We start from the raw sequence: 26,186 nt of genomic DNA on the forward strand, positions 1-26,186 counted from the left end.
CTGAATGGATAAGAACTTAGATCTCTCACTACCTACCTCTATGACATGCATCAGGTGGTCCCAGCCGTCAACTACCTCTTTTGGGCAAAATGTCATCCCAGCAAGGCATTTTCTCAAAAGAAACTATGGCTGAAAACCCAAAATAGACTATTTCCCCCCACCACCAAACCACACCCTTTGAACCCTTTAATCGTGGGTCCACCTCTCTTATATTGGCTGGGTATAGATTGGTGATGCTTTGGCCATTGTGTGCTTGCTCCACTATCCTCTTTTCTTTGTTTTCTTTCATTCTCACATTATTTCTGCCATAGCAAACTAGCCTTGTTTCATTTTGCTGCGTGTCTCTTTTACTTGTGTTTATCCTTTACGAAAGAGGGCACGAGCTTTTGGGTTTGTCTTATTTCTTTTCATGCATTCCTAGCTTGTATGTTTACTTGGCATAAGTTCTTGCCAAATCAATTCGTTGGGCCTTTTCTCTTCTTCTTTCTTATTTTCTTAGGCCTTCTTAACCCACTGGCTTACACTTTATTCCCATTTTCTACTTCTGTTATGCCCATAGGCCTACTAGCTGCCACTTCCTACCATGTTGGCCCATTGGGTTTTTACTTTTTTTTTTTCTTAGGCTCTCGTGGCCCATTAACTTTACTTTTACCTCTGTTGTGCCCATAGGCATGCTAGCTATCATTTCCTGCCATGTTGGCCATTGGGCTTTTACCTCTTTCCTTGGGCTTTTGTGGCATATTTATTTTACTTTTACCTTTGTTGTGCCCATGGACCCACTGAATATTATTTCCTACCATGTTGGCCTATTAGGTTTTTACTTATTTCCTTGGGCTCTCCTGGCCCATTTACTTCTATCGTGTTTCTTTCATTCTTTTCCTCCTTCCTCTTCATTTATTATTGGGATTTTTCTGCTGTTGGGCCTTTTGTCAAAAATGGGTATCAACAGTTATCAATTATAATTTTTAATTATTTTGTGCTTTACTCTTTCATATAATCTTTATCAATTTATAGGAACAATTTGTTGACACCTCATTTTGCAACCCGCATTTAACCTCACCTGGAGGGTAAAAGGGTAATTTTACCTTAGAAATATGCATTTTGATTCTGACCATTAAATCCTTAATCTCATTTCACCAAAATAATCTTGATGTTGTAACGATCAAATCGACTAGTTATAAGCTCTAATCAGATCACCAAATTGAAAGTTATCATCAAATCAAGTTTTAATGGCTATGATGCACTATCACAAATTGAATCTGACTATATATGATTATGAACAATTGATTTTAATTGGTTATAAGTATAATCAATTTGAGATCAATGATGTGTCATAATTTGACTGGTTAGGACTAAATTTTATGGTGAAGTTGCGTACATCTAATTAATTAGATAGCTAAACATTAATTATTCAATGAGTAATTTATACAATTATATTTTAATTAAAGTAAATTTGGAACCTATTAATGTTAATTTAATGTTAATTGCTGAAACCATTTTCTAACAATTGACCTCTGCTCACCATTTCATCGATATCTCTCAGAATATTTTGAATCTGTGAATGAGGTTAATTTTTTCAGAAACTAGACATCTGGGGTTTCAATTTGAGTATAAGAACGAGACAATTCCGATTAGAATTGAGTCAGATATGATTTTTTGAAATTGGTTTTACAGGCTGTTACAGCAGCTACAGGAAAACCGAATTTTGGCTTGCTCTTCACTCCCACCAATCTCTCCATAATGCACCAGATTTTCCCCAAAGCTAAAATGAGGTCTAGGTTCATGATTCTTTGTCAACTCTCAATAAATGATCTTCCATTTATATTTCTTCCACCACTACTCTATAAACCCTCCATCTCCTTCATTTCAAAAAAAAAAAAAAAAAAACTCATTTCTTCTCCTCTCTTGAATTTTAGAAAGTTGAGTAGTCTTGTCATATCTTGGTCTTCTTGAGACTCAAGGTATTGAGTGAGACTCACTCTTCCTCTCCTAACTCTTCTTTTCCTCCACCCTTAGGACCTCCCTCAAGAGTCTCCTCCTCCACTATATGAATCTTGCATGAAGGTATAATCATTTTCCCTAATTGTTTTTGGTGTTGTCATGATGAGAGTTTAAGATTAAAGTATAATAATAATCATTTAAATTCTTTTGAATATGTTTGAATGTTTTTAATTGTTCTTATATGTTCTTTATATGTTCTTGGTTGTTCATCACATATTCATACATGACACTAGTTTTGATTTTAAATCCACATAAAAAATATGAAAAATATGTTTGTTTAATAATTCCTTTAAATTCTTGAATCTAGGATATCATCATCCACACACATTTACTAGAATTATTTGTCAATCCAAATGAAATGTTTAATAAATTGAATTAGGGTTTATCACATGTATACACTTTAAATTCAACATGCAAATTGATTGATAACATATTGGATGATGTGATATGAATGTTGGCCACCATAGTCTAGAAAACCAGTTTCACCGAGTAAGATGAGTGCCTAACACTTTCCCATCTTGTAACATAGCCTCCGAACTTATATCAAGGGTTGATAGACCAATGTTTATCCTTATAATTTTCAATTTTTAGATTGTAATTAGGAAATAAAATTTTGTACTTTATTTTAGATTGTATCTAGGACCAAAATCATGTAATTTTCCTATGATCAATGTAAATTCAATTTCAAATTAATAAAATGAGGAATTTTTCAATTATGATTTTCTTATTTATCTCAATAATTAAATAAGTGGCGACTCCGTTGTAAAACCTTTAATCTAAAGGGAAAAATATAACTAGTCGAATCTCCATTTTGAGAGACAATAACACGACTCCACCCATTCATGTGAGTTTGGTCCAACATCATAAAAACGGGCCGGGGTGCAGTCTCTCACAGTGGCGATTCCACTGGGGATGTTGAGGGCTAAGTTTCAATTAGATTATGGTAGCCAACCATGTCATTGTTTGTTTATTGCTTTTTTGTATATAATATGTTTAATATGTCATTATTTTGCATGTCATGCATCATTTGCTTGAATGAAATTTATTTTATTTGTGTGCTAGCCCGGAAGCCCGGTAATATTAGTTATGGATTGTGGTTTTCCTGGGACTTACATACTCAGCGGTGAACCTACCATCCACCGCGACAAGGATCATCATGGTTATACCATGGTGGTTCATAAGAACAAACTGTATCGTTCGGACCAACGCGGTGCTCCTGGCGTCACAAGTTGGGAGGTACGACGTCCTAGTTTGTGGGGACCTTTAATCTACCTTCTACCCATGTTGTAATGACCCATAGAACCTACCTTTAGGTCGGTCCATGTTAATTGCATTGTATTATGCATGTGTTTGGCCGTTGTTTGAACCATGATGAGCCCAAGTCCAACGCTTGAGCTCATCATAATTGTTTGAACCTTGTATGCTATGAATGAACTTAAGCCCAAAGGCCTGTGATTGAACTCTACTTGGTATGGAAACCAAAAATTGTTTCTTGAATTATTCTAAGCCCAATACTTGAGCCCATCAAAGGTGTATTCGCATGATTAACATCAAGGGCCAAAAGTTCACAAGATACATGCCTTCCAAGTGTAAGGTCAAGCTATTTCAAGCAAATACCAAATGATCATATGGTTCAAGCCTTCTAAGTGCAAGCCCAAGCCATTTCATCATAATCAAGGTTCAAGCACACCAAGCCTCAAGCATCCTAAATGGACCAAGAAGAAGCAAGTGGCCTAACTTTGCCTCACTCCACATTTGGTTTGCAACATCAACGTTTTGTATCAGTTTAAATACCGGTCGTACTGGCCATATCAGGTATTTTGGCTGGTACGAGCGTACTGGCTAGTGCAGAAATTTGAATTTTTGTAATGGTAGAATGGTAACTTATTTGCATTAACTTATTAATATTATTTGTTTTTATAGTATGCTAAAGTCTAAAACTACGAATAATTTATTCTAAATTGAGGTAATGTTTTATGGTAAATTTTTATTTTTATTATAATATATATATTTATTTGTTTATAAATATAAAAAAATAACGGTAAACCCAAAATGGTACATCGGTATTGACCGGTACCAAATAATATCGTTCCACTTGTCAAACCGGTATAGTTTCCAATACGAGATTGACTACTTGCAATCCCTTTGCTCTGCTTGTCGTTCTTACTTCATGCAAATATCTAACGATATTATTCTGCACAATCAGGAAGTTAAATAATATTTTCCTGCACAGCCAGGAGTTATACATATGTCTTTCATTTTTTGTACCATATTCCCTGATCTTATCCCCATTAAAAAGCATAAATAAACAAATTTTCTAGCGTGAATCCATGGAGGTTTTGTAGCATCCAGCAGGTTGAAGAGGTTTAATGTATAATTAATATCATGTCCATGGATTCTATTAGACAAATTGATGGAATTGTGAGGCGTTTATGGACACATTGAATTCGATGAACGATTTTTTGTTTTTTGTTTTAATCAAGACAAAGTATGGCAGTTGCATGAACAAGAGATACCAAAGCCAGCTGCAAAAGCCAAGATACGAAGAACAACTTACAGCCCAAACGAAGAACAAGAAGCTGCAAAAGCAGCAAGCACAAGGAACAAAGACAGAGAACTAGCTACCACCTACCACCAGCCAAAGCTAAACCCACAACTCAAACTAACTAAAAAAATAAAAATAAAATAAATAAATTCCCCACACTTAACAACTAACATAATGAAAACAAAAAAGGGAATTCTCCAAAGACTATAAAGGATTCTATTTTTCAATTCTCCACAGGTCTCTTTGGCATTTTTAACAAACATTTTGACTACTCTCTTTTAAGTTTTAACATTCCACAGCCTCTCTATCTCTGTACCAAAGACTACTCTCTTTTGACAAACATCTCCACTGCTCTTCAACTCTTTCTTTGCCTTTGCCATGGAGAGTGAAGCAAACTGAAGCCCATTATTTTTAAGCAAAAGGTAGTATGAAGTTATGAACTACATTATCCAAAATGTCGATGATGTGAGGGGTGTTGAAGCACTTGTCATAATATAAACATGGGTTATAGAAATCATCTTGAAAATCGATGAGAGTTCTGCTTTGTGATCTCCGTAGTCACACAAATAACAACCTGTCTGATATTTTGGAATAACGATCTGTCTGCTTTTTTGGAATTATAATTGGAAGGATCCCTGTAGTCACGCAAGTAGAGGATGTGAGGACTGAGAATCCGTTTATATTAGTCTATTTTTTATGCAACTCTTTTGAGTTGGGTAACTGCTATTCAAGGATTATAATCCACATATTTCTTTCTTTCTTTCTTTCTTTTTTTTAATGGATCCCACACACTTCTGCGACAAGAACCTTACACACAACAATTTTGCCCACAAATTGCAACTTCAACTTCAAGTCATAATTTTAGTTCAAAAAGTGCGTAACAATCATTTCCTAAAATGTAATTTGACAAACCACTTAATAAACCACAAACTACAACATTGTATAACAAGAAAGGCATTTTAGTTTTGAGTAAAAGCTAAGTCGAACAATTCACCCATGAAGCCTCAAGCCACAACACCACCAACAACGCCAACAAGGTTCTATAGCCTATCTAATAGGCATATTTCTTACTAGCAGCACCCAAGTGTCGGAACGTGGTTTGTAATTATATATTAGGACAAGCACAAGACAATTTAATAGCACTGGAAGCGTTTTCCTACCAAGGGAGAATTTGACTAAAAAAAAAAAAAAACTCTCCCTTGTAGGAGTCCATCCCTCCACCTCCATGTGGTTCTCTATCACCCCCTGTGTGATCTCTCCCTACCACTGCGTGGTTTTATCTCCACCACCGTGTGGCCTTTCTCCACTTTCATTGAGTGGATTTCTTCTCCCCACTCTCACTGTGGGTATTTTCAGCTATTTCCGATTTTCCCTAATCTTTCCCCAAAACTCTATAGATTTACCCACATTATCATACCCATCCTCTAGTGCTTACATGGAGGAAATCAGTGTGCCAATTTGTGGGTTGGTTGTTGTCTTCTCTGTTCAGTGGGCTTGCCGTCTGTGGGTCCTGGAGCGGGTTTTGGCCAAACCCTTAGCTGTTTGGTTTGAAGACCTATTTGATAGCTCTGCCAGTAACAAGTGCCTATTCTGGATGGTGGGTCTCGCTGCAATCAATCTCAGATAAAGCCAAAACAACACCAATCTTCGACAATGACTGCGTTGTCGGTGAGTAATCTTCCAAATGGTAATTTTTTCTGATGCGCTTATGGTTGGGCTTTTTGAGTTTGGTTTCAATTTTTGCTTATGGTTTGGTGATGTTATTAGCTGAATGTTAGTGTCCTTATATTTGTGGGTGGTTTTTATAACAATTGCTGTTCTGGTATTGGGTATGAAAATTCTATCCTAGAACTATCGGGGTGCTGGTAGTGCCCCAACAGTTAGAGCTCTCAAGGTGCTAGTTCATAAAGAAAACCCAGATATTATTTTCATCTCAAAATCAAAAGCAAAGTCTCCTAGGGTAGAAAAAAAATTAAAGAATGTTTGAAATTTAGAGATTGTTTCTATGTGAATGTAGAAAATAAATATGGTGGTTTGGCCTTATATTGGGTGAATGGAGTTAGTTTGGAAGTTATTTATGATAATAAAAATATCATTGCATGTCTTGTATATTCTGATCCCCCTTCAGATGTTTGGCTTCTTCTTCTGGTTTATGGACCCCCTAAAGTTGCCCACAGAGAAGCTTTTTGGGAGTTAGTCACAAACTTGACAGAATCATTCTCAAGCCTGTGGATGCTGTTGGGCGATTGTAATAGTTATAGTTCAAGGTCAGATAAGCGTGGTGGAAGCAGCAGAGGGGATTCTTCTTCCAAGCCTTTTCGTAATTTCCTATCCAATGCAGCGGCTATTGAGCTGGGTTTTCATGGGCCCCAATATACATGGGTGGGTCGTAGAAGTGGTGGAGTTCATGTAAGAATCAGATTAGACCAGGGATGCTGCAACCAAGAGTGGCAGGAGATGTTTCCTAAAGCATGAATAAAGCATTTGGCTGCCCCTACTTTGGACCACAAGCTAATACTTCTCGACACCCATTTTGAGAATAATATCATAAACAAGCCTTTCCGCTTTGAGGCGATGTGGGCTAGAGATCCCGAATGTGTGGAAGTTGTTGACCAAGCTTGGAGAAAAGAATTTACTAGATCATATGGATTCAATCTAATGAAAAAAATAGCCCATTCAGGCTTCTTGCTGAGCAAGTGGAACAAATCTAGCTTTGGTCAAACCAAAACTAAAATCCTGGAGATAGAAAGGCGGATTGATGTAATCCAGTCAAAACCTCCTAGTATTGAAGCTTTGAAGGAGGAAGCAAGCCTTATGTTGGAATTAGAAGAGTGGCAAACCAAAGAAGAGATTAGATTGAAGCAAAAGTCTCGTGAATTATGGCTAAAAGAGGGGGATAGGAACTCTAAGTTTTTCCATGCCTCCACATTGATTAGAAGAAGAAGAAACAATATCTTAGAGATTAAATTAAAGAATGGAGGGAAAATTTATGGTAGGGAGAATATTGAAAAGTATTTTGGAGATCATTTCAATGAGCTTTTTAGCTCTTCAAACCCATCCTTCCTTGCGGACTTGGAGAAGCTAATTGAACCTTGTATTTCGGCAGCTGAAAATGCAATGCTGCTCAAAATCCCTTCGGAAGAAGAAATCCAAAGAACGATTTTTGAAATGAACCCTCTGAAAGCCCCTGGGCCAGATGGTATGCCGGGATTTTTTTTTAAAATTTTTTGGCATATTGTAAGGAACTAGCTTATACGAACGGTTCAAAGTTTTTTCAGAGATGGTTGGATGCTAAAGGAGATGAATGAGACCTTCATTACCCTAATCCCAAAGGTTCAAGGTGCCCATAAATTTGGGCATTTTAGACCTATTAGTCTATGCAACTTCTGCTACAAAGTTATTTCAAAAATTCCGGTGGCAAGATTACGACCACTGCTGGATAAGTTAATAGACCCTGCATAAACAGCTTTTGTCCCTAACAGAAACATAGCTGAAAATGTTCTGTTGGCCCAAGAAGTAGTGCACTCTTTCTCCACCACCAAGAAGAAAAAAGGGTTTGTGGGTTTGATGTTAGACTTCCAAAAGGCTTATGACAGAGTAGAATGGCCCTTCTTAATCCAGGTTTTAAAAAATTTTGGTTTCCACCAGAAGTTTATTCACCTCATATACCAGTGTATCTCTACTGTGAGTTTCACTCTTTTGCTAAATGGGGTAAAAGGCCCTAGAATCATGCTTTCGCGAGGCTTAAGACAAGGGGATCCCCTATCCCCTTATCTTTTCATTATTGGAAGCAAAATTCTTGCCAGAATGATTAATAGATGCTCAACCCAAAGATTAATAAATGGCATTAAGATCGCTCCATCAATATCTGGAATCTCAAAACTTTTCTATGCAGATGATGTTTTATTGGTCTGCAAGGCAAAACATTCAGAGATTAATGAGATCATGAACATCTTGGGAAAATATTGTGATTGGTCAGGCCAGCAAATCAATTTTGAGAAGTCAGGGGTCTTTGCTTCAAAAGGGGTTCACTCTCAATTCCTAAATCAGCTCAAGAATCAAAGAGGGTTAAAAAAACTTTCCCAAGGTACTAAATACTTAGGTCCTTCTATTTCTCTCAAGTAGCAAGAAGAAGGACTTTACTTATCTTAAAGAATCTTTGGAATCTAAGGTAAGCAACTGGAAGAGCAAATCCTTGTCTTGGATGGGAAGAGCAACACTAGTGAAATTTATAGCCTTGGCTACTCCGATTTATGCTATGTCTTGCTTTCTCATTCCAAAAAGTTTATGTGAGGAGATGGATAGTATGCTAAAAAAATTCTGGTGGAGCCCATCAAAGAATTCAAACCGGTATTTCACTCCTCTTGCTTGGGACAATTTTTGCGAGCCTAAATATTTGGGTGGCCTTGGTTTTAGGCACTTTTCAGATACTAATATGGCCCTCCTGTCCAAAGTAGCTTGGTGGATTTTAATTCAGTCCAACAAACCATGTCTGCAAGCACTTATTGCTAAATACAGGGTGAGAAGAAATTGGCTCGATGCGGATCCATCCAAGAAGGCTTCTTGGACATGGAAAAGTGTGGAATCAGCCAAGCATATTCTTATGGCTGGAGCTTGTAAGCAAGTTAACAATGGGGAAAGCATTCTCACGTGGGAAGATCCTTGGGTCCCTGACCTTCCTAACTATAAACAGGTACCATTGTCTCCTGATAAGCTATCTAGTTGCTTGGTGGTGTCTCAGATTCTATCACTAGATAAATCAAGATGGGATGAGTCGAAACTCTATGAATTATTCACTGTAGAATCAGCCAAGGCTATCATGAGAATTCCTGTCAAAGTGAGTCATAGGGAGGACAAATGGGTATGGGTAAAATCCCATAATGGCAAACTTTCAGTGAAGTCGGCATATAAGGAACTTCTCGATCATTTTGAGCCCAACGAGTCTGACCAGGTGAAGTCAAAAATTTGGAAATCAAAAATTCATGATAGACTTAAGATGGTTTTATGGAGAGTGGCTTCGGATATTCTCCCAACCGAGGAAAAATTGGCAAGATTCTTTCCAACCATGGATCCTAAGTGTCCCCTATGTGATGCCTCACCCGAATCCTCCTTACATCTATTTGTCTACTGTCATGCTACAAGATTTTTGTGGGCTAGTAATGAGTGGGGCTGCAAACCAGATGCAATGCAGTTTGACTGCCTAGGTCAGTTTATAAACTTTCTCTTATCCCCCCAAGTCTCTTCCCATGGCTCTTTTGATAGGGAGGGTTTCCTTTTATTCGGGGCTTTGGTGTTGGAGAATTTGTGGTTTGCTAGAAATCAAGCTATTCACAAAGGAAGTAAATTCTCCCCAAATAAAGAAATCCAAGTAGTCTTAAAAAAAAATTTTGAACACCGTGTTGCGCTCACTGATGTCCCCTTAGTGTTGCCTAGACCTTTTTATTCTTGGATCAGGCCTGAGCAAGGAGCTGTTAAAATAAATTGTGATGCGACGGTGGGGCTAGATCACTCATTTATTGCCATTGTGGCGAGAGATTGGAGAGGGGATTTGATTTTTTCCATGTCCAAACGGGTGAAAACCAACATCCCCATCCAAGCAGAGGTTGAAGCCATTAATTTGGCGACTTGTGTTGCTGTTAACCGCGGGTTTGAGTTTGTAGTGGTTGAGAGCAATGCCAAAGCCTGCATTGATGCTCTCAAAGTCCCCTTTGATGATGTGCCTTGGAGAATTTCATCCATTACAGCTAATACTCTTTTGCTGGCATTCCATAGTAAGAAGTTTGTTTTTAGGTGGAGTCCAAGAGAATCAAACAAAGCAGCCCATGTTTTAGTTTCTTGGTGCCTTGGGAAAAATTTATCTGGATGTTTTGGTCAGGGTTATGCTCCTAGCTCTTTTTTGGATGTAATTAATTCTGAGCTCTTAGCTGCTGTAGCTGCTGGTTAGCCTTTGTTTCTTTTTGGTTTGTCAATAAAATTTTCTGTTCATCAAAAAAAAAAAAAAAAAAAAAAAAATAGCACTGGAAGCAAACAAAATAAAAGCCATTTGATGTTTAATAATATAAAAAAGTTTTGAATTAGCCAGCCACAACACCGCCAACGAGGTTCTATGGCCTATCTAATAGGCATATTTCTTACTAGCAGCACATTAGTGTCGGAACGTGGTTTGTAATTATATATTAGGACAAGCACAAGACAATTTAATAGCACTGGAAGCAAACCAAAATATAAGCCATTTAATGATTAATAATATCAAAAAATAGGTTTAGCAAAAGGACAACAAAGTGAAAACAACCAGCATAGTGAACTCTCCTAGAAGCCACGTTCATCAAAAAAGTATTGAAGCCAAATGAGAAAATAAAAAAAAATAACAATGTCTTCTTATATTGACTTCAAACAACTACATTCTTAAGTTCTCGAGTATCTTTTAATCCTCAGCACGCCTGCATTAATCTCTCTAACGGGCAACTGCAATGCGTCCAGCAACTTGGTCAAGATCTCGCTGACCAGTGGATGTGATCTTCCTCCCACTGGCATACAAGAATAGAAATAGTTTTAAGTATCAAGTATATGAGCTGTTGAGTCGACAAAATATTGTCATCACATGAAGTCTCAAAAGTTGGCAAATTAATTTATCAAAGAACAATATTTGACTGAATCATGTAAATAAAATCCATTCAGAATCTATTGTGGAAGAAAAATTGTTGTTCTAAAAACTGATTCACACACTGAGAACAGTAAAACAAACTGAGATTCATTCCAGAAAGAATTCTTTTATTTGCGGCTAGAGACCCAAGATAAAATTTCCCTAATTTCCTTGGTCAACCAAAAATCAGTTCTCTTGGTGCTTCAGATTTGCTTTGAGCAAAAAATATTGAAAGGAAATGTTGCCATGTCCTATTAAGTCATTTGGAAAAAAGAATCCTTTTCTGCACAAAATTACATTTTTCATTGAGAAAAAAAAAACTTTTTTGGATATATTTTATCTTGGTAAATGGAGTTTGATATTTTGTTACTAGGAAAATAACCATATCAGAAGCCTTGCCCTAGAGGCAAAAAAAAAAAAGAGGGGTTGGGTGTTGAAAATCATACATTAAATCAAGAAAAAAGAGTCATCTATTCATTTTTTTAATCGTTAATCATGAAACCAAAATGATGCCAGGGATACTCACCCCTTTGTGTCAATCTCAACAATATTCATGTTCTGCAATTGCTTAAGTATGTGACGAGCAATAGCACCACTGCTTTTACAGAAATGAGGTGGACGACTGCCATTCCTCTTGCTTCCTCCATAGATCCTTCTGAAGGCACCAACACCAAGACCCCCCCTCAAGTAGATCTTCCTTGCCATGGAAGCTGCAGTGAAAATTTGGTTAAGAAGATGCAACCACAATATGAAAATTTAGTCTTGTGTATGTAAATGCACCCTTTTTTGTGGGTTTTTTTTTTTTTTGGGGGGGGGGGGGGGGGGGGGGGGGGGGGGGTGGAGAGAAGAAGAAGTGAAGGAGGGAGACACACCAGCTCTAATGTAGTACCAATCAGGGTCATATGGAGCAAGCTCCTTAAATGTTGCAGTCTTGACAAGATCAGTCCATTCAGGGAGTTCGACCTATAAGAAACCAAGGAGATGGAGAAAGGAAACATGAGAATACCAACACCACCACCTACTAATGTACAATAAAAATCCAGAGCCTAGTCATGATTGATAAGTCAAATAACAGGCTTCAGCATATAAAGAGTAACCAGATGACAGAGACACATTAAAAGAGTGAATATCACCCACGCAATACCATCATATGCCAGGGCCATGCATCCATATCAATCAAACATCTAATTTCAATAACATGGATGGATTATGGAGAGTGCAGCCGACATTAGTGAGACTGCATTGTCACCATTTATTATACCACAGAACTATCAGCACCAAAGTTGTCAATACCGTAGTGTACCAGCAAGGCAGTCAAATGCAAAAGGCAACCTTAAAACACCAAGGTATTGCATCAACCAAGGCATGAGGCAGCAAAAGGGCACTAGACCAATTCAAGTGAAGTACCAAATTCTAGATATAGTTATTATACATACAGAACTTAAATCATATGTATTTAATGCATTGAAATACTATAATCTATTGTTTTATGTGTTTAATGTATTGAAATACTATAATGTGTTGCATGAAGAAATTAGGTCTATTAATTTATGTCAAAATAGGCTTAACACAGTTTAGGCTCTATTAATTATTCTAAGTTCTAACAATAGGTTTTGCATCAAGTTATTAATTAATCTAACAACAAGTTTCACAACAAGCTTCTGTTAATCAAATAGTTTAACAATAGGAAATAAGCATAGCAGCATGGCTCAAAATTGTTGCTTATATCCCAGTCCAGGAACAGATCAGCAAAAGAAATGAAACAGCAACCAGACCAATAATCTAAAAAAGTGTTGCTCCACTGTTCTTTACATTTTAAACTGCATTTCCATACCATGAAAGACCATCAAACATCAACAATGTTTGCCTCAAAAGTGAATCAAAGTTCCCAAATGCCATCTTTGAATCAAATCCAAAAATGGGTACCTGGGTTTCCTTGAAATAACACATTTAAATTTTTTTTTTCTCAATTCTAACAATCACATAAAAACTAATGCTAATGTCATTGCCAAAACATAACCATATTCTCAGAAGAAAAAAAAAAAAAAAAAAAAAAAAACGCCCATTCAGCTTGTTAGAGATATATATTAAACATATTCCTTAAAAAAAAAAAAAAAAAAAAAAAAAAAAAAAAAAAAAAAAAACCCACATATAAGTGTTAAGTATCAGGATCATAGAAAATAAGTGTTTATGAATATAGAGATATACATGGCCAGAGCGTTTGAGGTGAGCGGCATAGGCCTTGACGAACTCGTGGGGGGACACGTCTTTCACGTTTCTCGCAGTCTCCATTTCCTGCTGCTCTGCGTCTTGCTGCTGCTTCTGCCACGGCGTGCCTCCTACAACTCTACTACAAGATGTGAGCGTTTGTGAGAGAGAGAGAGGAAGGAAGAACTTGGGATTTTAGAGATTAGGGTTTTAATGTTTCAATGAGGACTACGATATTACTTATTTGTCCCCCAACTTAAACCCTATATTCCATTTATGCCCTCACTTCTCTTTCTCTTTAAACCCCCCAAAAAAAATAAATAAATAAATAAAAGAGAGGATAATTACAATCTTCTTCTAAAAAATTTGAAAAAAAAAAAGAAAAAAGCAACAACAACAACAAAACAACAAAATAAAACAAAACAAAACTCCCTTAACATTCGATTTACCAAATTTTACAAATTTTATAAACTTGAATCTTGACTTTTGCCTCTCACCTCATAAGAATTCTATAATTATGAAGTGTTCATCATATCAAGAGTGAGCAATGATAAATTTTGTTAAATTAATATTAAATATTATTCTTATAAAAAAGAAAATATTAAAAATAGTGTGCACTTACTTGCCCCATGCTTAAGGGTAGGTTTCAAAATAATCCTCCATTTCAGGATTACAAAATTAATTTGTTTTAAAATTTTAATTTAAGTTTATTATAAAATATTAAATATGAATTTTACTTGTTATTATTTTTTTCTTTTTTCAACAGATTATGGAGAGATTTGTCGTTGCAAGTGTTTGATACTTGATAAATTTTGCATTTTTATTCTAAGTTTATAAATTATTTTTTTACTAACCATGGTTAAACTTCTGTAAAGAAGTTCTCATAAAAACTTAGAATATTTCGTTACTAATATATATAAAAGGGGATGTTAATTTCTTTGAGGCTCAAGGGAGAAATGTGTTATTCTCTTCATTTTTAGGGTGGAGTATCATTCCCCTAAACCTTAAGAGGTGTAATTACCCCTAATAAATAAAATAAAGTAAACTGTGATAACTTTTTTTTAGAAACAATTTACTATGATAACTAGGAGATAGAATTAAGTGTAACCACAATATTTTCTCAAAAAAAAAAAAAAAAAAGTGTAACCACAATAACACCAATATAAGAGGGGTTACATTTATTCCCATTACACATAAAATTTCCTCAATAACTAAACTTGACAAATGGGTTGGGTCAAATAATTTTTAACTCAATAAAGTAAATGTCAAATCGGATATGGGTTATAAACTTTATTGAATTAAAATGGGTGGTTATTTCTATGAACCTTACCATCTTTGACAGGTTTAGTTAACCTGGACAGCCTTTACATCTTTCACCGAAAGAAAATACGAAAACAACTTAATTACTTTCTAATATTTTTTTAATGGTATTTCTTTCAATACCAAAGAATAAAAAACTTTCAAAGATAGAAGTTGAATAATACATAAAATTAAGTTTATAGTTTAATACTCATGATTGTCAGAAGGTTTATTTTTTGCAGACGACAGCCTTTTATTTTGTAGGTCCAATACTCATGATTGTCAGAAGGTTTTGGAAATCCTATCAAATTATGAGAGGGTGTCGGGGCAAAAATTAAATAGGGAGAAGACGGCTTTGTTTTTCAGCAAATCTACTCCAAGTGAGAAGCAAAAGGAAATTATGGATCTAATTGGGGTAAATGAGTTGAAGCAGTATGAAGAATATTTGGGCTTACCTGCTTTGGTAGGCAAGAATAAAAGGGCTAGTTTTGATCGATTGAAGCAAAAGGTTTGGAAGAGACTTCAAGGGTGGGAGGGGAAGCTATTGTCTCAAGCCGGAAGGGAAGTACTCATTAAATCGGTGATCCAAGCAATACCCACTTTTACAATGAGTTGCTTTAAACTCCCTACCACTTTGTGTCATGAGATCGAAACCCTCATTCGAAAGTTTTGGTGGGGACAAAGGGGGGAGAGGAGGAAAGTACATTGGGTGAAATGGGAGGATTTGTGCCAAGATAAGGGCCAAGGAGGAATGGGTTTCAAAGATTTATCAATGTTCAATGAAGCGATGCTTGCAAAGTTAGCATGGAGATTACTCCATGATGATAACTCCTTATTCTATAGGGTCTTCAAAGAAAGGTTCTTTCCTAGGGGAACTATTCTCAAAGCGAAAGACTCCTCATCTGCTTCATATGCTTGGAAGAGTATCCTTAAGGGCCGTGATGTTATCTTAAAAGGTGCACTTTGGAGAATAGGTGATGGAAAAAGGGTGAGGATCTGGGGAGACAATTGGCTGCCATCAAAAACATCTGCAAGAATAGTTACACCGGTCCTGTATGGCCAGGAGAATTCAAACGTGGAGGTCTTAATAAATCCACGAACCAGGTGCTGGAGAAATAATATTATTGACCATGTTTTTAATGTGCAGGAAGCAGAGATAATAAAAAGCATCCCGCTTAGCTCAACAACCCAACCGGATGCTCTGATTTGGCCCTTCACTCCCTCTGGTACATACTCTGTGAAGTCGGGATACCGTTTCTTGTTGGAGAATTCTGTCCAATTTCAGAGAACAAGGCAAGATGCTGATTTCTGGAAAAAGGTGTGGAGCTTAGAGGTGCCGAGCAAAATAAAAAATTTTGTTTGGCGAGCTAGCAAGGACTCCCTGCTCGTTAAGAAAAACTTGCTACGAAGAAAGATTGCACAGGATGGGCTATGCGAGATTTGCAAGGCAGGGGATGAGGACTGCGTACATGCTCTGTTTTTCTGTTCGGAGGTGAAAGATATGTGGTTTGCAGACCCACAATGGAGATGGCTGTCGACGATGCAGGGGAGTTCAGTCAAAGACGTTTTTCAGAAAGCTTTTTCAGAGAGACGGGATGCAGAGCTCCTGGCTTTCACGAGCTGGGCAGTTTGGAATCGACGGAACAAGCTACGCTTCAATGAAGTACCCTGCCCTCTGGACCAGATTCTTACCTTATCAAAGGATAGAATAACAGAGTTCCAACGTATTCATCAGGTAACAGGGACACCGCAGCACAGAAACCATACCAGATGGAAGCCGCCTGAACATGGAACTTATAAAGTGAATTACGATGGGGCTGTATTTAGTCAGCAAGGCAAAGCGGGTCTGGGTGTAATAATCAGGAATCATGAAGGAGCTGTTATGGCATCAATGGCGCAACAAATTCCACTCCCTACAACCGTGACTCAAGTAGAAGCCCTTGCAGCCAGGAGAGCTACTGAATTTGCGTTGGAGATTGGTATCACTACGGCAATACTGGAGGGCGACTCAGAAACCATTGTCAAGGAGCTTACGGAACCAAATCCTTCTCTGGCACTGCATGGTCATTTGATCCAGGATGTTAAAAGTTTACAAAACTCTTTTAACTCCCTTAACTTTACTCATGTACGTCGTGAAGGAAATAATGTTGCACATGCACTGGCAAGATGGGCTATTAAAAAGCCTAATTTAACTGTTTGGATGGAAGATGTACCACCAGATATTCGCCAATTTGTAATGGCTGATTCGGCCACATTTTGATTTTTTAATATATGAAAGTTTCTTTCTCAAAAAAAAAAAAAGTTTATAGTTTAATAATTAATTCTAATAATCTTCTAGTTCAATAATTCCATAGAGATTCTCAAAAAAAAAAAAAAAAAAAAATTCCATTGAAGAGGGAAAAACAAGTGTGTATGCATGTTCTACATGAAACATTACGCACATTGTACATGAAACATTAAATAAGTTAATTAAATCACCTTTTCATAAAATAAAATAAAAAGTTAATTAAATCACCAATAAATGCAAGTGTGCATTGGATTAATACCTTTTTGCTGAAATTTGAAATAAAAATATAATTGTACTTAAAAAAAATTTAAGCTTTAAAAAGTTATACATAAATAAATAAGTTAAAAATTAAACAAAAATGAGGAGCCAAACTCAAACTAAAAATATATAGAGATTTAAAGTAACATGTTATGTAAAAAATGAAAAAGAAAAAGAAAATCAGGAAATAAACTCAATATTAAACTATGGGTAAAAAAACCTACTTAATGTTCGACATTGGAAACATTTATATTTGAGTATTACATGTTAAGTTAACGAGTAATGTCATTAATATTTTCATCTTTGATATAGAAAATATAATACAACTTTAGAATACAAATATAGTAGTATACTTTGAAAATGAGTCAATTAAAAAAATTAAAATTAAAATTTTAACATAGAGAGGATTGGGAATTGGTTGAGCCAATATATATAACTAATCAAACTAAAACAGCTTACTATTCCTATTACCCATACCCTTTTCTTTCATGTGGGTTCGAGTGGGTAATCAAGGCCAAGACCAATTTACTAGGTTTAATGATCACCCTCCATAGGCACTACAACGGTTTGTAATCATTAGGAATCAATAATAAATATCTTATGAGACCGTCTTATGAAATGTCTCTCTTATATTTAATGAGCCTCACACACTTATGAAACCCACATGTTGTGAGAGAAACGCTCTATGAGACAGTCTCATAAAATAAAATTTTGGAAGTAAATATACAAGAAGCGTAGACTAGTACACAAGGAACTAACACAACTACACAAGTGGAAGATTCACACGTGCACCATCAAATGGATTGAATTATAACTTTACCTAAGCCCTTAATATCTAGTAGTTTTAAGCCCTTCAAACTTGGTTAGTTTTAACTTTTAACTATTTTGAACTATACAAGAACTCAATGAAACTTGAAAAAAAATCTCTTTTAATTTTATATATATATATATATATATATGTTTAATTTATTTAGCAAAAAAAAAAAAAAATAAAAAAAAACACTTTAGTCTCCACTTTTTGACATTTGTAAATGTTGCCTTTGTCATCATGTCACTCGCATGTCCAACAAATTGTGTCTATAAGTCATTTGGGCCTCCCCTAACAAACAAACCTTAGGCCCATTTTTACCAAAAAATAAAACATAGGCCCATTAAAACAAAACCCAAAATGCCATATGAGAACCCAAAATGCCATATGAGAGGAAACAAGTAGCTACGCATAACTTGATGCAATTGGGTCAGTGGCTTTTTCAATCTTGGAACTTCTTAGCCGTCAATTAGGTTTTTCATTCTCGTTTGGGGTCACTACAATGGCTCTACAAGCATGGAGAGCTACTATAGTAATTGCAAGTTTTGACTACCCATAAGTTAGTTTGTTGCTATCTTCGAAAAATAATAAAAGTTGGAGTCTGTTGGAGCTGTGATTTTGAGGTTGACTCTCCAAAATTTGGATTCGAAGAGGGTTTATCTCATGTAGAAATGTTAACAAAGGTCTAGCTAAATTTTTTGCTAGAAAGTTACTTTTCTATTTTAATGCTTTTTTTTTTTTTTGGATTCACTATTCAACAAACTCTTTATATTTTTTCTTTGTTTTACCTATATTTTTTAAAAATCTCCAACTGCCACACCCTCTCTCTTCTCACTCTCTCCTTCCTTCACCACACTACCACCGCCATGCCTAACCCCACCACAACCGCTCCCACAACTCAACCCCTCAAAATCATTAGTTGAAGTCGTTAAATCCCATTGTTGTTGGCCATCACAACTCCACCTCCCCGTTTTTCATTGGATTCGAGACTGCCATCACCATAAAAAGCACCATTGCACAATTCTCGCGTCCTTCATTAGATATTGTTGACTTCAACCAAAAAGAATGGCTCATATTCCCATTTTGCATCCTCACTTGGACTTGACTACCTTATGACTAGTTTGGATGGAAGGTGAGTAAAGGAGAGTAGAATAGAATTGACCAGAATTGAGTGAGAAGTTAACTGTGGAATTGTTAAAGAGCAGTCGACATAATGAGATCGAAAGATTTGGGAAAAATTTAAGAGGGAGAATTGTCAGTTGGGAATAAATAAAAATTGGTGAAATAAATAATTTAGCTTTGTTACAATACCCAACATTGTTGTTGAGTATTGTAACTTTTGAGTGACGAGTTAATTGTGAATGGTTTTGTAATTGGATTTTTTTGGCCTAATGTACACAATTAAGTCAAATTATCAATTGATTTTTCTTTCACATAATGCCTCTAGGCCCTCTACAATATAAACCTGTTTTTTCTTAAAATATAGTCACTCTTGATATTTGTACCACTTATATATAGCCAAATTGGAAATCGGAGTGAAATTTCTATTTTGAAACCCTAGAGATTCTTGAAAAAAAAAAAAAAAAAAAAACCCCTAAAATGCCTAATAATACACCAAGTGGTATAGAAAAATTTGCACAAAATTTAATTATAATTCTAGAAGAAATCAATCAAGTTTATCAGTTCCAGTCCTACAGTTAAAACATTTTTTTTTTTTTTAACCTACAGTTAAACTTAAAACACTTCTTAGATAAATGATAATATTTGGATGTTCTATTTCACGTGGAAATCCATCTCCATCCAAGAAATGAAAGTTTACTTTTTGAATGAGTAAAAAAAAAAGGGTGATATCATAGTTTTTTTTTTTTAAAAAAAAATTATAATTTACTTTTCATGAGACTTGAGTAATATCAAAATCATCACTAGACCTATGTTCAGCTAATTCTACTTTATTTCCTTTCACCCCCTCCTTTCCCACTCCATCCAAACGGATCCTAAGTGTATGTTTGATTAACTTATATTATTTTGGGTCTGTTTGGTTGTTAAAATTTTTTAATCACAAGGATTTTTGACAATTTCACAGGAATTAAATTTGAAAGAGTTGACATTTATGTTGTTTGATATATAATACTTTAAATTCGAAAATTTAGCATGATATAGAAAGCAATATATTTAAAAAAAATGTTTGGTTGTTTAAAAAGTCTTATATACATTATTTTAGAAACTAAATAATTAATAATTATTTGGTTGAAAGATAAATATAAGAATAAACAAGAGATAACATAATGAACAAAAACATCTTAATAGCCCAAGTAAAGTAAAGCAAAAATGATTTTTCATAATAGCGGCAAGTGAAATGGGAGCAACCTTAATTGTGATTTTTTTTTTTTTTTGGGTTTTAAAATGAGTTGTTGATCCTTAATTTAATAAATAAAAATATGAAAAGTTGAATTTATTTATCACATGAAAAATTCTCACATATACAACATATGTGGGAATTGATATTTCCAACATTAAAGGTAGGGTTAAGGATTCCTGCATTTCATGGGAATTGAGATTCATGGAAATTGAGATGTTCATGGAAATTGTAATTCTCACGAATTTTATCAAACAACTAAGTTTTATAAATTATTGGAAATCAGAAATATTTATCCTAAATTTTCACGTAACAAACACACTTTATGAAACCCTCTGTTTGTTTCAATGGAAAATTTGATGTGAAAATAGTTTTATGCATTTTTCTATGTTGGGTAGTATAAGAAAAATGTGATATTTCTAGAAAATGATTTAAAAAAAATGATTCATTTTCCACAAAATGTTAATGTCGATTATAAGATCATATAACTATTTATAAGATTATTTAAAGAAATCACATAACTTATTTAAAAAGTCATATGACTAAAAATACATGTTAATGGCCTCTTCAACGGTTTAATCACCATGTAGTATGTTGGAGGAAGTTTCCTCTAAACCGGTTTGGAGGTAAACTTTTTCCAAAATAAAAATACTTAGGAATGTTTAAAGTTTTATGGCAAACTGCATAAAATCTTCCAACAAGGAAAAAAAAATGTACTTATAGTGAGATATTAAATTTAAAAAAATAAATTCATCTAAAATTTTTTTTAAAAATAAAGATACTGTAACTCCCTAATTTAATTGTATTTAATTGTTTCTCAAAAAAAGTTAATTGTATTTAATTAAGCTTAATTAAGTTTATTGAATCTGGTACCGTACCAAAAGCGTATCAACTATCAAGGATGGAGATATTATCCTTTAAAAAAGAAAAGAAAAAAAAAGAAAGTAGAATGGAGATTTTATGGTAAATTAAAGCATAGAAAAATGTCTTCCTAATCAGAGCTTTCTCCTTTAATAAATCACCTTCATTTGGATTCTTTCTATATTTCCTCAAAAAAAGAAAAAAAAGAAAAAAGATTCTTTCTATAATTACTAAAAGCATTCTATATTTAATCATAAGAAAAAATAAAAAAAAATTCTAATGTTATTTTTGAGACATAGTTACCAACCATGTTGGTTTTCTTCTTCTTCACGTAATATTAATGAGGAGTACTTGGAAAGGGGTCAATGCCCAAAATTGCACAACCCCATCATAAATTCATTCATAATTGACCCTTTGTTTTCTATGTAGAGTAATGCTACAAAATTCTTCGTGAATTAGATTCTTACTAATTTTTATTTAAATAAACGACTAACATCACTTTTTAACTTAAATAATGTAAAAAATTTTGTAAAAAAGTTTATAACTTAAACATTTTTCTTCTGCGTATACTTTTACTACCAATCACCAAAGGAGTACTTAATTGGAATCTTATTAATTATAAGGAAAAAATAATTCGTCCAATCACTAAAATATCATCATACATTAATTGCAATTATATAACCGATGATTTCATATCTCTACTGAAAAATAGCCATAAGGGCCATAATAATGTAAATAAGTAAATAAATTCCAATTCTCATAATCTCTTCGTTAAGACCTATAAAAACTATCCCTAATACACTCTCTCGCTCAAAAGAAAGATTGATTAATCATTAAGGCAAAATGGCTGGCTTTGGAATTGTGGCTGCTTGGGCTACTATTTTGGCTCTGGTCTTTGCGTCTAATGGTGCTCATGGCTGGGATTATGCTCATGCAACATTTTATGGTGATATTGGAGGCGGTGAAACCATGAGTAAGTGCTCTTATTGTCCTTTTTCATTTTTTGGATCTTGGTTTAGAAATATATATACACTAAATATACCCAAGCCCACAACCCCTAGGTACTTATACCTAGAGAGGTGACATTAGACCATGGTCATTGGCACTCTTAGATTGTGTTTGTTTATATTTTAAGAAAAACATATTTTTACTATTTCTTCACGTTTTCTCATCTCCCAAGAACATATATATATGTTATAAAATTAAAAAATAAAAGAGAATTCTAGATTTAAAAAAATTGTGATTAACCAACCACCAGTATTGGGGTGGCGAGCGGTGGTGGTTGGCGACTAAGGACTCTAGTGGGTAGTGGTGGTTGGGTGGATACAAGTAAATAACATTTTTTTAATAAAAGTATTTTTATTTTATATATATGTTGACCAGCAATTTCATTCGACTCAAACAACCACAAATATGAAAAATATTTTTCGGAAATCAATTTTCATCTAAACAAACACAACCTTATTGTCCTTCAACCATGGCAATTAGAAGTAGTCTACTAATATTTCACCACCATGACAAAACGAATGAATTAAAATCATGTTGTTTTTCATTTGTAGTAGAAGCCTAGAAGGCACCATTGGTGATATAACACATTGGCATTCTTTCATATTGAAGAACTTCTCTCCTAACATAGAAGGCAATTTTACATACTTAAAAAAGAAAGTGGTATCTTAGTCTTTGTCTCTGATGAGACACCCCAGAAATCCCATAGATCAATAGTATGGTGAATTGAATTGTCACGTACTAAACCAATGAACCTACCGGTGGGGTTACCTTCCTGTTATTGATAATGAAGAAAATTGATATAATTTAATTTTGTTTATTTTGTTGCAGTGGGAGCTTGTGGTTATGGAAATCTATTCGATCAAGGTTATGGTCTTGAGACAACAGCATTAAGCACTGCTCTTTTCAACAATGGGGCTACATGTGGTGCTTGCTTTCAAATAAGATGCATAGACTCACCATGGTGCAAAAAAGGTGCAGGTATAATTCGAGTAACAGCCACCAATTTTTGTCCTCCTGACTATTCCAAAACCGAAGACATTTGGTGCAACCCACCACAGAAACATTTCGACCTCTCCATGTCAATGTTCCTAAAGATTGCAGAATACAGAGGTGGAATTGTTCCTGTTATGTATCGGAGAGTCATGTGTTACAAGAAAGGTGGGATTAAGTTTGAGTTAAAGGGAAATCCATATTGGTTGCTGGTGTTAGTGTACAATGTTGGGGGTGTTGGCGAAGTTAGTAATGTGAAAATTAAGGGTTCCAATACTGGTTGGATACAAATGTCACGTAATTGGGGCCAAAATTGGCAAACTGGGGTTCGTTTAGATGGCCAAAGCTTGTCTTTCCAAGTGACTGGTAGTGATGGTAGAATAGTGCAGTCTGATAATGTTGCACCCTCAAATTGGCAATTCAATAGGGTATATGAGGGCAAGAATTTTTAGGAATGAGTAACAGGAATTTTTTTTCTTTTTTGAAATCTTGGCTGCTAGTAGATCTTGGACATGTTTTGTTTGATTAAGAATTGTCTATGTACATATGGTTTATTTGAGATTTAGGAGATTTAGCATGTAATGGAAATTCAAAGTCTGAAGAATAAATTTTGATTTTGTTATGCTTATCAATGAATTTATTTTCCTGAACTAGGCCAAAAAAACTGCCCAAATTAATCTATGGTCCATTTATTTTTATTTATTTATTTTATAAAAAAATTAAGAATGTTTTAGAGAAGTTCATGCCTTCATGGTATACATTCACATCACACCTATTGATTTATTTTTTGGTAAATTTTCATGTTGACCTCTTGCATTATTTTTTCAGAAATAGTAATTATTCCTAAAGTATGTGATTAAGATATTCTAGAACTGAGAAAGTAAAGCCTTTGAATTTTGAGATATCAGAATGAAAAATATCAATAGAAATTTATAGAAATAATTCCAGATCTCTATTCTCCAACGAATGGTTGTCAAAATTGCGCACGATTTTACGATCCCACCTCACCAAAAAGTTTAAAAACGTAGCAAGATCACAAAAATGGTAGGATCGTATGTGGGATCGTGTAGGATCGCATAGGATCGTAGGATCATATGAGATCCTACCGATCCTACCATTTGGTTTGATATATATATATATATATATATATTTTTTTTTTTAAGTAGGATTCATTTGGGTAAGACAATCCACCTAAACCCACAAGTCCAATGGGTTATCAGAAGCCCAATAATGAATTGAAGTCCCAAATTTACCCCTATGTCAACATAAAATCTCAAAAAAACCTATAGTACTTAAGTTTATCGTTTTCAAAAACAAAACCTAAAATATTTGGATGATAAAATAGGCTATGATAATGGCAGTGATTAGATTAGAAGAACCTTAGAATGGGAATTCTCTTTTGGATTTCATATTTGTAATTACCTAGTTTACCTTAGATTGAGAATTATCTTTTAGATTACATATTGTAAATTTGTAGTTAGTTTTTATATGCTAACTAGCCTAACTTATTTTGGATTTGGAACTTAGAATTTGGAAAACATTTTCCATATGTGTAGATAATATTTTGGTACTTAGTTGTTAATTAAACATGTATTGAACTTTTTAGATACATTATGTCAAAAGTTAAATATATTTTGTTTCGTTAGAATGATATAAGAACGATGTAGTGCGTGCAAATTACATTTTATGATGCATTTTTTTTTAATGGATGGGTTCATATTTTAAGTGATTATATAACATATAAAGTCACTATCAATAGATTTTTTTTCTTAAAATATGAAAATAGGTAGGATCTTACGATCCATGATCCTACCTATCTCCTACGATCCTATGTAGAATCTTGATTTTGACAACCTTGCTCTAACGTAATAATGCCAAAATCCTAACGTATATAGGAAAGTATTAGGAATATAATTAAAAAAAAAATAGTGGTCACCCATTTATTTATTTATAACGGTGATCAACAAAATATTGCATTCATAATTGGGTCAACCAATATGACCAAACATAAATCATATTTGATGTCCAAGTTCAAACAACGAAGAGACATACCTGTATTTCTATTTTTTAGTTATTTGAGAGTCTCTTTTTATTATAGTTGTAAGGATGCGCTTTGAAATCCAAGCCCAAAATGTAAATAGATCCGGGCTTAGTAAGCCCAATACAATAAATTTTGTAGATAGTAGGTTGGAAAATTAGGCTCTAACAAGTTGGATAACAGTTAGAATGGATTTAAAAGACAATCAAGCAAAAGTAGGAAGGATCTGTTTAAGTAAATTCATTCTCAGCACAGTCCGAGGAGGTCAGTTCTTTTATAAATCAAATGAAAAAAGGTTACAGATGCAATTTTGATTGCTACAGTGCTTTCTCTCTTTTTTTTTTTCCTCCCTTTCTCTTATGGTCTTCACTCTAATTTATACTATCTCTTCTTTCTCATCTTTACCCTACATGTGGACCGTAGATTGCTTATGTTGATCCTTATCCCATCAGCACCCTCCTAAAATCTTTCGGGGGTAGCTGTAAGGCTAAAAAACACTGTTTAGAAATTACTTTCTTATTAATGCGGCCAGAGAGTTAGTTACAGAATATTCAATGTGGTGGTAGCAACTTTTCTTTTAGATATTTCTGAGCTCCCATCCTTCTTGCGCGTTTACAAGGCAAGTCCTTACAAATGGAACTTCTTGGAAGGTCCCCTTGAATGGTAGGATATATGTTTGATTTATGCTTTGTTTATCCAAGGAGACATTCCTCCTCGGCCTGCCTTCCCCAACCTTTCCACTTGCAACCTACTCATGGGACTCTGAGCTTAACACCCTCACTACTGTTTATTCGTTCTCGAATCAACTAACGTCCTTGGCCAAGGCCCAAGGCCCAATATATAATTTTGGGCATTTATCCCTACAATAGTTTTATTTATTTTAT

The 26,186-nt window shown here is 34.7% G+C and overlaps 2 protein-coding genes across 2 annotated transcripts; one reads left to right on the forward strand and one right to left on the reverse strand.

Moving 5' to 3' along the window:
* Positions 1–10,759: 10,759 nt before the first annotated feature.
* On the reverse strand, positions 10,760–13,590 carry LOC115962490 (40S ribosomal protein S19-3). The gene is made up of 4 exons (XM_031081339.1): positions 13,398–13,590; positions 12,062–12,152; positions 11,716–11,899; positions 10,760–11,073 (listed from the first exon to the last, which is right to left on the reverse strand). Exons 1-4 carry the CDS (start codon positions 13,479–13,481, stop codon positions 11,001–11,003), a joined length of 432 nt encoding a protein of 143 aa, XP_030937199.1. The 5' UTR covers positions 13,482–13,590; the 3' UTR covers positions 10,760–11,000.
* An 8,519-nt stretch (positions 13,591–22,109) lies between these two features.
* Positions 22,110–23,716, forward strand: LOC115964460 (expansin-A23-like). The gene is made up of 2 exons (XM_031083767.1): positions 22,110–22,239; positions 23,103–23,716. Exons 1-2 carry the CDS (start codon positions 22,110–22,112, stop codon positions 23,714–23,716), a joined length of 744 nt encoding a protein of 247 aa, XP_030939627.1.
* Positions 23,717–26,186: the final 2,470 nt, after the last annotated feature.

The sequence above is a fragment of the Quercus lobata genome, chromosome 10 (genome assembly GCF_001633185.2).
Source record: "Quercus lobata isolate SW786 chromosome 10, ValleyOak3.0 Primary Assembly, whole genome shotgun sequence".
NCBI classification, from domain to species: domain Eukaryota; kingdom Viridiplantae; phylum Streptophyta; class Magnoliopsida; order Fagales; family Fagaceae; genus Quercus; species Quercus lobata.